Consider the following 14,646-nt stretch of genomic DNA (forward strand, 5'->3'; position numbering starts at 1 on the left):
TATACACAGCTTTTTTTGAAAATAATGTAATCGGCAAGATTTTATACTTGTTTCTACATTAAGTCTTCTCTTCTCTTGCATTTCTCGCTTAACAAACATTGTAATCCACAATAAAAACAAACATGGCGACTGGCGTGGCGCCGACGCCGATGGCCATCACTAATTTCTAGTGATTTCTCGTTCCCTGGGCCATAAATATATCATTTCATGCCAAAAGACAGCAACCTGTGATGTTTACTCATCAAAGCATAGTGTATTCCGGTAGAATTCACCCTCCTTTATGGGCATTCCGTTGTAAAAAGGGCATTCTGGGGCATTCCGGTAAAAAGGCAGACCCTTGACGTGTATGTCGAAGAAAATGATTGTTATTATTACCATCAACAGCTGATGGACGTCACAAATAATTGGCCAATTAACTCTATCTCCATTGTGGTGGGTGGCTTGCAATAGTGGGCATCATCAATTTTTCAAATTTCATTATACATTCAAGGCTAAAAGTAGCCATTAAGATCCATATAACTAATTAGGTTTCATAGACATATTAGGACTCAAAGGCGCGTTACTAACCAGTGTATGTCAGTGTAATTTCCCAAGGGAGTCTCAATGCTTTTCTGTTTTCAACATTTTCGACCGAGACATTTGGGTCGGTCGGACACACAAAAATGGCCAAGCTTGGCCTAGGCTTGGCTGTTGTCGTTGCGTTTGCCATTTGTCTTGTCGTCTCTTCACTACCATCGTCCGGTGAGGAACATTTTGTGTACTTTCTAACTGTATCTTTATTTTTGTGTGTGTGTTAACTAGTTGCGCTAACATGTTATAGGCTTTAGGAGGCCTCTTTATGATTTTACCTGCCATGTGTTTAGTAGTTTAGAATAATATGCTCTCAACGAGTGTGTATATCTCTATATTGTCTTGCTTCAAGTTGGCTACAACAACAAAAACGATTCTGCCTCGGTATATATCAATGTAACCTCCAGCTACTTTTTTGGTTCCGATTCCACAGAGCATATTAAGTAACGTCCCAACAACCATTAATTGAGTCACGCTATATGTCGGCGAAGGATGCAAACATTGCAAATGACAAATATGGCCTAAAAAATCACCAAGATATCATGCTAATTTAGTTAAGGAATGGCGATTAGCAGTTACTAGTTATTTCAATGAATTACAAACTGTCATTCTTCTCTCCACAGGGTGTCCAAATGAAGACTACGACCCTTTTAACGGAGTTTGCTACAAGTACTTTGCTGTGTCGAAGAAGTACGATGAGGCCCGACAGACGTGTGCCACAGACTGGGGAACGCTGGCCATGCCGAAGGACACGGAGACCAACGCTTTTATCGCCCATCTGGGAAGCGGAGAAACCCGCTGGATCGGGCTGACTGACGCCGCCAGTGAAGGCCAGTGGGTGTTTCAGGACGGACAAACCCTGGAGTCAACCGGCTATTCCAACTGGGACGGCACTGAACCGGATGGTGGCACTGGTGAAAACTGTGCTGCCCTCTCGCGGACAACTGGATCCCCGTGGGTTGATGTAAAATGCAACTCCGATCGGAAATTAATCTGTCAGATAGATCCAGGTATGCATTGTAATAATCACTAACGTATCATCATTACGAATAGAACCATTGCAACATTAGTCTAATTTAATAAGTTGTCATTCGTTGCCTCCGGCTCATATTTGCCTACTGAAATTTACCTTATAGCCAATTTGGAGGGTAGAGTTGAGCTATCATCTTTCTTAAGGTCCCTCTAATGTTTTCTCTTCGTTGCCTATCTTTTCATAGGCATCAGCTTTCATTCGCTCTTTTCTCTTTTTCTTCTTATCATTTCCCTCATTAAACATGAAGGGTTGAAGTTTCGAATTGCTGATGGATACATTAGAAACGTCAAAAAAACTGACCTAAGAATTATCAACGTTATTTCATGCTCAAACCTACATTGTAAAGAAGGAATGATGCATTTTGAAACTGTTGATGAATCAGAAATTGACATTCTCTTTACAGGGTGTCCAAAGCAAGGCTACGTGCGTTTTAAAGGAGTTTGCTACAAGTACTTTGATGAGGATAAGAAGACGTACGATGAGGCCAAAGAGACGTGTGCCGCAGACGGGGGGATGTTGGCCATGCCGAAGGACAATGCGGCCAACAATTTTATCGCCAGACTGGGAGGAGACAGCGACAAACGCTGGATTGGGCTCACTGACGCCACCAGCGAAGGCCAGTGGGTGTTTCAGGACGGACAAACCCCGGAGTCAACCGGCTATTCCCAATGGAAACAAGATAAACCGACTGATGACGACGATAAAAACTGTGCCGTCCTACTGCCGGGTGATCTCGAATGGGAGGACATGAAATGCAGCCAGTCGGAACGATTCATCTGTCAGCTATATCAAGGTATGGGTGTATTCGACAACGTTATGATTATCATTAGTTATCATCATTTATTGATTACTAATTATTAATCCTTAATTATTATCATCTTAAAGAAAGAAAGCTATATTGCTGCATTATTCATCGTAATAAGCATGCAATGTCGCATTTCTCTTGTTTTCTCTTTTTCTCTTGTTTTATCCTCTCTCCCTTTCTAAAGCTCCTATTTCATTGGGCCCTCGGCATGTTTGCGACCTCGCCGCGACCGAGCGATATGACAGAGGGCTGAACGTATTTCATCGACAAAACGACTCTTTTTCAGCTTTGTGTGTTTTGTTGTCTTGTTAGTCATACTTGTACGTTATGCACGATGTACCCATTATAAAGTTAAGACTAGGGTAAAACAACGCAGCAACGCTGCCAACGTGCCGCGGGTCCAGTGAGGTAGAGGCTTGATCATCAGCTTTCATCTCCTATTTTTCTTCCCATCTATTTCCCATTCCTCTTTCAACATGTAGTGCTGTAGTTAAAGGTGCCCTAAGCAATTTCAGGGGGTAAAACTGGAAATATTCGAATTCGGGATAAAGCTATCTATATGAAATTGACATTTGAAATAAACAGGAACAACAGCAGCTGTTCTGGTAACAAATACATTTTACAGAATAGTTCATGTCGTATTACCTGCGTGACTTATGACATTTCCTGTAAAATGAAAACACCAGCTGATGAATAAATTATTGCTTGCAAATTGTCCCTACTCATCTATTGTGAAGGCATCACTAGTTAGAGGTCGTTTTTCGCCTTTCCCCGTCATTGAGAAAATTACAGGTTGTTTGTAATATCATTACATCGGTATAGACCATTAATTCAGAAGTTTATTTTGTTACTGTACGTATCATTTATGTATTAGACATATAACTGACTCAACGGGAGCCTCACAGAAAAAAGCTTTCTATGAACAAAACAGTCATCAACTTAAACACTTGTAGGTGTTTTCCTTGCAGTCGCGAACAAGAAAATAGAAGCCAACTTTATTGAAATTTTTTTAAATAGACAGGATACGACATTTTATATTTCACTCCTAATACTACAAATATGGATGGAATGTAGTTTTTCCTGGCGTTACTTCTCCTCCTTCTCTCAAATCTTAAAATGAATTCATCTCGAGCTCAGTCGTTTTTGGGCCTGAAAGTTGGCACAAGCGTAGAGTGGGCCAACGCTCTTAGGCTACTCTCCAAAAAGCAGAGGTTGGTGGGGAAGATTGTAACCGTTTTATCATATGCCCCGTTTTTCGTCCGCTACCCCACCAACGGTCACGGTCACAATCTTCCCCCACCAACCTCTGCTTGGAGAGTATCTTAGGCGTCCAAGCGCCCAAGAAACAACAGCCAGCGCAGTAAGTCTATAGTGGTTTTCGGTTTCACCGACTGCTACTAGTCCAACCCCAGGAGTATCCACCGAAGTGCAGGACAAGACGAAGACCGTTCGGACAAAAATGTTTTCCATGCGTGCGTTACAAACCATGTTCACAACATTTACCTAAACTGTATGACTGATTGACGTCATCGTTTTCTTTTTCCCCCAATTGCAGCCCAAAAAACAACAGCTGCACCTTCATCCACTGCTCTGACTACAAGTACAACAACTACTACTGCTGCAACTACTGCTGCTGGTACTACTGCTACAGCTACTACTGCTTCAATGACTACTACTGCAGCTACTCCTGCTGCTACTACTACTGCTACTACCACTTCTACTGCTGCTGCAACTACTGCTGCTGCTACCACAACTGCAGCTACTACAGCTGCCACTACTAATACTGCAAGTACTACTACTACTGCTACTACCACTACTACTGCTGCTGCAACTACTGCTGCTGCTACCACAACTGCAGCTACTACAGCTGCCACTACTACTACTGCAAGTACTACTACTGCAGCTACTACCACTGCAGCTACTACTACTGCAGCTACTACTACTGCAGCTACTACTACTGCTACAACTACTACTACTGCCGAAACTACTGCTGCAGCTACTACTGCAACTACTGCTACTGCTGCAGCTACTGCTTCTGTTACTACTACTGCTGCACATACTACTGCTGAAACGACTGCTGCTGCCACCACAACTGTAGCTACCACTACTGCCACTACTAATACTGCAGCTACTACTCCCGAAACTACTGCTGCTACTATCACTACTACATCTTCTAAAGCTTCAACTACTGCTGCAGATACTGCTAATGATGAAACTACTGCTACTACTGCAACTACTACTACTGCTTCTACCACTGCTACTACAGCTACTATTACTGATACTACTACTGCTGCAACTACTGCTGCAGCTACTACTACTGCAGCTACTATTACTGACACTACTACTGCTGCAACTACTGCTGCAGCTACTACTACTGATACTACTACTGCTGCAACTACTACTGCTGATATAACTTCCACTGTTGCAACACCGGAAAAAAGGATTCCAAGGACAACATCAGGTGCAGCTAATCTAGAAGCGTCAGCTTTGGTATCGACCGCTATGAGTACAACTACAGGGGCATCAGAGGATACCGTTCTTGCAAAAGTGGAGAAAGAGTGGAAGACCATTCTGAAGAGTATGTCTGAAAATCTGTCGGCATTCACGTCTGCGCTGGCCAGCGAGGATAACGCGACGCAGGAAGAGTGGAACGAATGGAGAACCGGAGAGCGCATGCCTCGAGAATACAACAAGAACGCCAGCCCACAAACAGGTGTGTGACAGTGTTCTATGTAAATTAGGCCCGGTTCACACACGCTTTTCTAAGTACACTCGGAGCATGCACTCAGAGGTTGCTTGGAAACATGTGTGTAAACCCAGCCTTAGCGCGAACTCGAGTGACTTTCCATATCAATGATGCAGGCAGGTGTTGGTCGTCATGTTGGTGTCGTTCGTTTTCATTCCAGTGGATCTTTGATCAAACGTACTCGGCGTTTGATTACAGTTCTAACGAGTATACTTCTGTTATTCTCCTACTTGAGCTCTACGCTTTTGATAGGGGTTATTTGAGAGCGTCAGAAGATCTGCCATTGAGCTACCATTCATTGACTCATGATCCTAAAACTCAGAGTGCTCATAGGGGCCCAGTACGCATGCTCGGAAGTACAATGTAATCTTACACCAATGACGTTAGGCGACAGCGCCACTTATCGTGTTACTGTGAAATCATTGATTAATTGATTGATTTGACACCTTTAAAATTATGAAATCGCAATACCAGACCAAACCTTTTGCACCTATAGATACATCAGTACATCACCCCATGGCCAGTCGTGTAACTGTAGCGTGGGCTTGATTGGCAGTTGCTATTCCATGATTGGCAGCTCCGTTGTAGCATTGTAAGAATTGGATTGTTGCTGATATTAATTATTCATACGTGACCAAAATACCTATACAGTTCGGACTGACGCTCGGTTGTGTATAAATATTGTTATTTTGCGTTGTTTTTTGTTTGTTTATTAGTTTCTCTTATTTCGTTGTTCATGTTATTCTGTTTATGTAAGTCTGTACACGGCATGCATGTAAAGCAGTGTGGTAAGCACTGAGCGCGCCTAATCTGTATCAAGAAAATAGAAATAAATAAATAAACAAATAAATACAGTAAATTATAACATGTCGATGGTTTGTATTGTATGACGATATAGTCTGTATGCCCACAGGCAACTTCTAGAATATTTGTTTTGTTTATCTTTAATTTTTTATTTGTTACTCTTTTTAATTTTTTACCGACAAAAAACTATCGGTCCAGGACAGAACGTGTAAACAGTGTACAACGAAAGCAGTGGAAAATGAAATACACTTTATCTGCGAATGTCCCAAATTCGAAGCAGAAAGAAACAGATTATTCACGAAAGTATCTGAAATCTATAAAAGCTTTTCGTGATTAAGAAATACACAGAAACTAATATTCCTTTTGAAATCATCCGACCCACTCATCATTGAAAGTGTAGGACTTTTTTTATTTTCCACTGCTTTCCAAGAAGAAATCAAACCCCGCATTAGTATCGTAGATATAGAAACGTATTGTAGACTATCAATTTAGTATGATCTTGTGTCACATGTATGCCTTATGTTTTACTTTATGTTTGTCCTTCGACAATTGTTGTCAACATGCAATTAGCCTTGGGCATGAATTTTCAATTAACTTATAATTATTTTTCATTGCGACAGAAGAGAAGTTTGAAGTCACATCAGCGGTGGCCGTTCTCCATGCTGGACCTCTGTCTGAAGAGAACGCGGTCAGTGTCTTATAAGAATAAACTAGCATCATTGTAATTCTTGGTCTCTAGCACAACGAATATTCCATTTTTTTGGGAATATTACTTGTTTTTCCTACTGTTCATGCCATAAATTACTGATAGGGTACATCGATTCTCCAGGTAACCTTAAAATGAATAAGCATAACCCACGAATCTCAGTGAAATAGATAATATTATCATTGTCTATAATAAATGACCAGGCACAGCTTACTTGAATATGATACATTCAAATGGGCTTGTTTGCTATCAAATTACTTGGCTGCAGCAGGCTATCGAAAATAGAAGATAATGATAGTCAGGCACATGACTTGATGCTTTTGAAGCAGTAATTAAAAATCAGAGGGAAGTTTCTCTAAAAGAAGTAAACGTAACATTCATGAAATGTGAAAAAGTGATTGTTATGGTTAATGTTTACTTAAAGAACCTGTCAGTGACAGTGGAGTACACCATGGCCTGGGTTGACCCCCGTCTTCGCGGTCTGACCACCCACTGGACACCAGTGCCGGCATCTCGGATGTGGGCCCCTCCGCTTTCGTTCGGAGCGGCCGTGCGGAGGGCTGCTGACGTCACCAAGAAGGGAAAGCGCGGGAGAGGAGGAAGCGATCATGACATCAGCATGTGGCTTCACCCGTCTGGAATTTTACTTCACAGGCTGACGTGAGTTTTCTCCTTGTATATCTCACCCACCCTCCTGAAAGCAGGACCCCTATCGCTCGATTCGTCGTTGGCTCGCTCGCGTAGGGGCCCTGCTCTTAAGCCCCGGCAGACACGGTTCTGACGACGTCGCCACCAAAACAGGTTCAGCCAATCAGAAGGTTTGCTAAACCTCATCTAAAGCAAAAGCGCAAAGGACGCTGGGAAGCTATCAACCAATCAGGTTACGTCTCACATCGTTACTTTAGGTTCAGAACAAATTAACCGCCAAATTGTGCCAAATAAGGATAGCTCATTAACTATTCACGAGCAACTGTCAGTAACGTCGCCAGAACCGTGTCTATGGGGGCTAAAGAGCAGGGCCCCTACGCGAGCGAGCCAACGAATCGAGCGATAGGTGTCCTGCTTTTAGGAGGGTGATCTCACCTCCCCTCTCTCACCAGTCCCATAAGTTCCTTGTATTTAAACTGAAACACGACAATCCTGTAAAGTTTTCTGTCCTGTTGCTATCACATTTATGACCTAACTCAAATCAAATTTGCAATGACACCAGGAATTTGAAAAATTAGACACATACCCAAAGTGAAATATCACCACTTTGACACCATGGCCCATTCCTGATTGTGGTGTGTGTAGGGACTATTGTATATGTACATATCATACATTCTAAGGTATGTTTGCATGTCTGTTGAACGCTATCTTTATGCGTTATATTGTATTGCTTGTACACACTCTTTTTTTACTACCATTCTATAGTTTTAGATGTAATAGGCACCACTGTAGATTCCCCATCTACAGGAGGACTCTGTATCTGACATGTGGCAACCCTGCATTGATTTTTTTTTAAAGTTATGACCTGACTTAGTTCAAAATTGCAAAAAAGACACCGGACTTTTGAAAACTTTAACACATTACCAAAGGCAAATGCTACCACTGTGAAAACTATATACCTTAGATTATATACCAATGTAGAGAGAAGTCAATGTCTTTTATGTCTTGGCATTTTACAATGTTCTTTTGCGTGTTATGTTATGTTATGTTATGTTATGTTATGTTATATCAGAAATGTAGGTGCAACAGTATATCGTTATATCATTTGTATTTGTACGTCTGATGAATGATATCTTTTTACAATTGTTGTATTATTTTACATTGTTCTTTTGCAGTACCATTCTATAGTTTTAGATTTATTAGACACCACACTAACATGTAGATTGTCCATCTACAGGAGAACTCTGTACCTGACCTGTGTGCCGAGTATGGCGAGGTACCCCTTGGATCAACAGGAATGCAGCTTTAAACTACATGGATGTAAGAAATCCTTTTTAATGGCTTAGATGTCTGAGTGTTCAATCAAAGCAAGGTTCATTACACTATAGAAAAGCAAACGTACTTCTGTATACATCTATGATCAGTTCATCTACGTTATTTATATTCTCGTCACTTATAATTAATTATCACATAGCCAGATGGCGTCTACCAATCAGAAGCCTCCATTGCCCATGTGTTATGACGCCATAACACACCCGTTCGACTGTTCCATTATGTAGAGGGGGAGGTTATATTCGTATAATCTTTTTTTGTTCCCAAAAATGTTTAATCTTAGAATTAATCAAATATTTTGTAAGCATATGACAAAATAAAATAAAAACCATTTCAATACAAGTCAAATCTAAACTGGTGGAAGGAAAACAGTATTCAGACACCCAGCAGGGAGAAATGATGATAATAGACAATACAATAGATTTGAAAAAGATTTGACATGCCAAGATTGCAATGTTATCAGATATTATCTGTGGAAATTTTGGTTTTCAAATAACATATTTGTCTGTAACTTGGCCACTTCCTCTCTCACGTCTGAGTTTTGACTTGTATCTTGAGTCATTTTTTATACTAACATGTAGTTACGGTATATTCTACCATGTGGTGTTGAGGTTAATCTTTAAATTTGGTTGAATAGCAGAGTTCTTTTATTCACAACCAAGTATTACATGGCTTGTGTAAATAAAATAAATTTTGTGTAAATAAAATAACTTTGCTATTCAGTCATTCACCAACCTGATGAAACTATTCACGGGTATCAATGTGGTGTTTTCTGCAGACAGCGGATTGTATTTCCCTCTCCTCCCGGGAAAGAACGCCAGCTCTCCCGGGCCCGTGACGACAGACATGACCGCCATCGTGTCGCAGTTCGAACTGACAGGGCTGAGGGTTCATTCTTCAATCCAGCAAATGGACAAAACTGAGCCAGGTTAGTGTCAACAGTCAATATTTCGACTACCTCCCCTTGCAAAAATGGTAACAGCCGTCTAAATAAGCATTATACAACTACAGTAGTTGTTGTATCTTTGACTGTGTACACTACTAACTTGCAGCAATTTATGTTTTCTCTCAGCCTGCCATCTCCTCACAGGCAAGTGTGCCTACAACGCCGACTACTGTAGAGACATGCGGGGGTGCAGTCAGGGCAACGAGTGTGCCGTGTGCAAAGTCTACTTCGGCAGATGCCAGTACAACACCAACGAGTGCAAGAAGTCCAACACATCAGGTGAACTCCTCTTTCTTAGTCTCTTAAAAATACTTAGTCTCGGTGATATCACACACATTTCAAAATGAACTGCAGAAATTTTAAGAAAACTAATTGTTCAAACACAAACACAGGCAAAAATGTTTGATTAATGGCTTAGAAAGAAAATGTTTAGGAACAAAAACTAGATACCCAACTTGAAAAAAATGCATCATGTAACTGAATGTCTGACTAGAGTTAAGTATCTGTGCTACATATACTACAGGTTTGCTATGTTAGTTTAGCGATTACGGGGTCTTTTTATAAATATGAATTGGTATTGAATTTTAATTTTTATTTGAGTTGAATATATAATAGTTGTGTGCCGATTTGAGAGAGAACGCTAGCGGCCCCAAAAAACACCCCTCCCAATAAAATGGTATGGCTACCCTGCGACGTCACAAAATCAAGATGGCGGCCACCACACATGCCAACGGATCCAACAAATGTTTTGCTACGCAAACCTGTAATGATGTTTTCGTGCCTCAGGTCTGAGTGAGATCTCCACCCTGGACGTCCGTCTGCAGTTTTCCCGCCGTCTGCAGAGTCACGTGCTCCAGACCTTCCTGCCCACTGCGTCAGTGGTGTGTACGTCATGGCTTGGCACCTGGCTGCACCCCCGGGAGGTCAACGCGAGGGTCGGATTGGGGATCAGCACGCTCCTGTCTCTGATCATCAAGAGCAGCAATGGTAGAAACCCCCAGGTGAGCCTCGTCCAGACCTCCATCAACTAAGAAAAGTTTCAGTTCTTTCGTTGGGTAGTTATTTGAATATGGTAATTTATTCAGTCTATTTTCAACTTATCCAGCAACTCAAAAGTCTGGTAGATCTAGAGACTACTAGAATTCTTAACAAGATTGTCAATGAAAAAAGACATTGCCATGGCGACGGTAGCTTATGGCACTGATAGGTGGTGCTGTTTATATGGTGTACATAAGGCTTACACATTTGTCTGACACATGTGGGCTAATTGCAGGTACATTGTAGAAATATGGAGAAAAACATACATATGACAGTGAACTGTGACTGGCACTGTTATAATACATCTGACGTTTTCTTTCAAACAAATTATGTCATTGAATTGTAAATGCGCAGCCTCTTTGGCAAACTTTTTAGCACTCCAAAGGACCTGGTATGACTATTATGCTAATCATAACACAGCTGTTGTTTTCTTCCAGACGAACCTGGTGCGAGCCTATGACGTCTGGATGATCGGATGTCTCGTTGTGGTGATGCTCACCTTGCTGGAGACTGTTCTGGTCAACTACATCTGCTCAGGAGGAAAGGTTGCTATTTATCCATTCTTCAGGATTTGAAACAGTTTTTTTCCTTCTTTACAGCTAGATTAATTAGTGGAAAGCTATGCTAAAAGCTAGATTGCTCATTCACATTCCAGGTTATCACAGTTCCAAAAACTGCCACAAGTTACCACAAGTATAGAACGCTCTCCAGTTTAAGTTTTGAATTCCACTTTTCCCATGTTGACAAGTGTTGAAATTTTCAACACAAAAGCATCTAAGTGAAAGGTGTTTACGTATGATTGCACATCTTAACTAAAGATGCTATAGGCTTGATAGTGCTCTATCTCATGTAAGATTTGCTTATTGAAACGTCTTAAAAATGTTTGGTCAATATAAAGAAAAACACTGTACATGTAGATCTGACTCTTTAGTTTTCCTAGAACAGATGACCCTTGGTCCTAATTCTTTCTTTTTTCCATTTTCGCGATGACGCGAAAATGGATTTGAAATGGGATCATACTATGGGTGTATGTGACCATGCATGAATGATGGTAGGTAGCATGGATCTTGGAATCATGGAACATGCATCCCAAATTATATGCGATCCATGGATCTTGGAAGGTGGTACATTGCATCCATGTTTTTATACATGGCCATATTATATCTAACGTTATACCACAAAAGTGAACAAGAAGAAACTGGTTTTGTCAAGAAAATGAAAAAAGTACCATGCAGAGAGGTTTAAACATTATATATCTTTAAAAAGGCTGAAGCACTTGTTTGTCTTCCCACACATACATGCAGCTGGCACTGTGGTCGACCATGGTGGAACCAGCGCCACGACAGTCCACAGCCTGGGCCGGCGAGGAAGAGGACGAGCAACACTCAGCAGAGAGAGAGGCGAACAGAGTGGACTTCTTCGCTAGGATCGTTTTTCCTGTGATTTATGTGGCATTGTTGATTGGCTTCTTTACTTATTACGCCTGAAGGAATATTGCTGTCCTGTTGTGCCTGTTACAAATGCAACAGGGCCTTCACATTGTAAGCTTGAATTTAAGTAAACTTAGCATCAGAATGTTCAGACATATACGTCGAAACACACGTATATTGACTTGATGCAGTTGCTGTTACAGTTCTAACTACATTTGAAAAAAAAATCAATTGTTAACTATATATATATGCATACACTATGACGTACCTACCCCATACGTCTGCACCAAAAAATTCATTGGATGGCATATCAGCACCATGACACTTTAAAATAGTGAAGTCAACATACTTAATACCGGTTGCTGTATTGCCTGTATTCTTGGAGTGTAAACATGAATCTCCTGTGTAAAAACCTCTGGACATCTTGCGACTAACATCAAATACGACATGCATACACTTTGACCGTTACTGCATACATCTGTGGTAAAACAACTAAATACCAATGTTATATATACATTGTACAATGACGGTCATACCGTTTTCCACGTATGTTTGTTTAAAAGTTTGACTTTTTGATTAGGCAACAATATTGTAAACACTAACTACCGTGGGTAATTGACAAATGGCATTGGATAGCAAATCAGCACCACGGCAGTGTATTTTGAATACTTTAGTAAAATCACAATAATAGTGGTTCCTCTATTACCTGTATTTTTGGCATGTATATATATCAGTCTTGTGTAAAACTCTTGACATCTTGCAATTAACATAAACTATGTCATGCATACACTTTGACAGGTACAACATAAAAGAAGTAAATACCAATTCGTTATCTATATTGTACAAGGGCAGTAATAATGTTTTAAAGATTGTAACCACTATAAAGTACAGCAGGTAACTAAAATATTGGATGGCACATCATCACCATGGCATGTTATTTTGAACACTTAAAGATAGTCAAAATCTAACTCATTGCACAGTAGTTTTAGGCACAATTGTTGGGGATAATAGCTGCCTATACTGTACATGAATACTGTACATAGCTACTAAAATAAAAAGCATGAAGCCAGGTCATACAATGTACACCAATTATAGGATTTGAATGGTAAATATTTAAACATGTTTTGATGTGCAGAAAATTGGCACCAGCCACACGTCATACATGTGTACATGTACATTATAGACAGCTGAAATTGAATCTCTTTCGGTCCTTTTAGGACACTTCCTATAATTCCACAGTATCTCAAAATGAAAATCTTCGTCAGCGAAGCCAAGCCAAGAGAGAGAGAATCTTAAAATGTACAGCAATATACGGTTGGCATCGTGGTAATTATCAAAACAGCATTGCATAACATTGACACTATTCATGCACAATGTATATACAGTTAAAATCTAATTTGTGATCACTTTAAAAGTGGTGTAGATAAATTCACATTAGAGTCACCAGCACCTGCATGGAAGGAGAATTTTAAAAAACATCGCATGCAACGATTGTTTCTTTCACATTTCCCTGGAATGCTGTCGTCAAATCAAGGTAGATCATGAATGTTAAACATTGTATTCATGTCTTCATCTCACTACTAGATGATATGTAGACCCAAAAAATTAAAATGTTATCTTAAGACAAACAACTTCGTTTTTAATTGGGCATAACAAAAACAAAAAGTCATCCTAAAATCTATCCATCGTTATTTCTGCGCGTTTGTGTCAGGAAAAAGCGCACACGGCGGGAACTCACGACGTCCCGACACTGCAGACTGCCGCTGTTCCACATTATACAGCAATGAGAGAAATATCCGAAAATAATTTCATTAGGTTGGTAGAACATAGAGTATTGAAGATTCTTTTTACACAACCGGTAATTCTCACCTGCTGACGATTCGGTGTCTGTCAGACACCTTCTTCAGAGCTTCTGACTGGAGTACTGCTTCTCATCGCTATAAGTAGCCGATGTAGGTGGTGGTTTTGCGGCAAGAACGTAATCCCAAACGTGGCTGAGCTTGTATCCCCCCTCGTCTCGGTTCATCACTGGCGATGACTTCCTAATCCATACTGCCTCCTTGATCCAACGAATGCGTCTGTTGTCCTCCCTGTCTATTACTTTGGCTCCCTCCCAGTCAATGACGCAGTTGTTTCTAGCAACATGGTCCTAGATTGCAGATTTCTTCTCTTCTTGTTGTGCCTGTCTTTTCTGGGATCGATCTAGTGTACTTGACCGCATCACTGTTTGTAGCTTCCTTTTGATGTTCCTTGAGCCTAGTTCCAAGGGTCCTGCCTGTTTCCCCAATGTATACTTCTTCACAGCTTGCGCATGGGACCTTGTATACACAGTCTGTTTTGGCTAGGTCATCCACCTTGTCCTTGGGATGCACCAACAGACTCCTCAGAGTTGTTTTTGGCCTGACCGCAGTGGCTACATTGTGTTTTCCTGAACATCCTTTCCAGTGGCTCTGTGACTCCTTTAATGTAAGGGATGGTCACCATGCCTTTTGCCTTCTCCTCTTGCTGTTTCGAGGTCTTGGTCTTTTCTGTCTGTTTGCGTCTCCTCTGTTGCTCCACTTTCTGGAAAGTCCATTCCGGGTAGCCGC

General features: G+C 40.9%; 2 protein-coding genes across 2 annotated transcripts; both read left to right on the top strand.

Annotated features, from left to right (window-relative positions):
• Nucleotides 1-643: 643 nt before the first annotated feature.
• Nucleotides 644-7,328, top strand: LOC136423354 (uncharacterized). Its single transcript, XM_066411487.1, has 6 exons — nucleotides 644-741; nucleotides 1,194-1,580; nucleotides 2,007-2,396; nucleotides 3,964-5,121; nucleotides 6,579-6,646; nucleotides 7,089-7,328. The coding sequence occupies exons 1-6, from the start codon at nucleotides 663-665 to the stop codon at nucleotides 7,326-7,328; spliced, it is 2,322 nt and encodes a 773-aa protein (XP_066267584.1). The 5' UTR covers nucleotides 644-662.
• Nucleotides 7,329-8,555: 1,227 nt separating this feature from the next.
• On the top strand, nucleotides 8,556-13,668 carry LOC136423123 (gamma-aminobutyric acid receptor subunit beta-1-like). Its single transcript, XM_066411154.1, has 6 exons — nucleotides 8,556-8,632; nucleotides 9,423-9,572; nucleotides 9,717-9,869; nucleotides 10,377-10,591; nucleotides 11,066-11,173; nucleotides 11,933-13,668. Exons 1-6 carry the CDS (start codon nucleotides 8,581-8,583, stop codon nucleotides 12,113-12,115), a joined length of 861 nt encoding a protein of 286 aa, XP_066267251.1. The 5' UTR covers nucleotides 8,556-8,580; the 3' UTR covers nucleotides 12,116-13,668.
• The last annotated feature ends 978 nt before the right edge of the window (nucleotides 13,669-14,646 follow it).

Source organism: Branchiostoma lanceolatum, chromosome 17 (genome assembly GCF_035083965.1).
Source record: "Branchiostoma lanceolatum isolate klBraLanc5 chromosome 17, klBraLanc5.hap2, whole genome shotgun sequence".
NCBI classification, from domain to species: domain Eukaryota; kingdom Metazoa; phylum Chordata; class Leptocardii; order Amphioxiformes; family Branchiostomatidae; genus Branchiostoma; species Branchiostoma lanceolatum.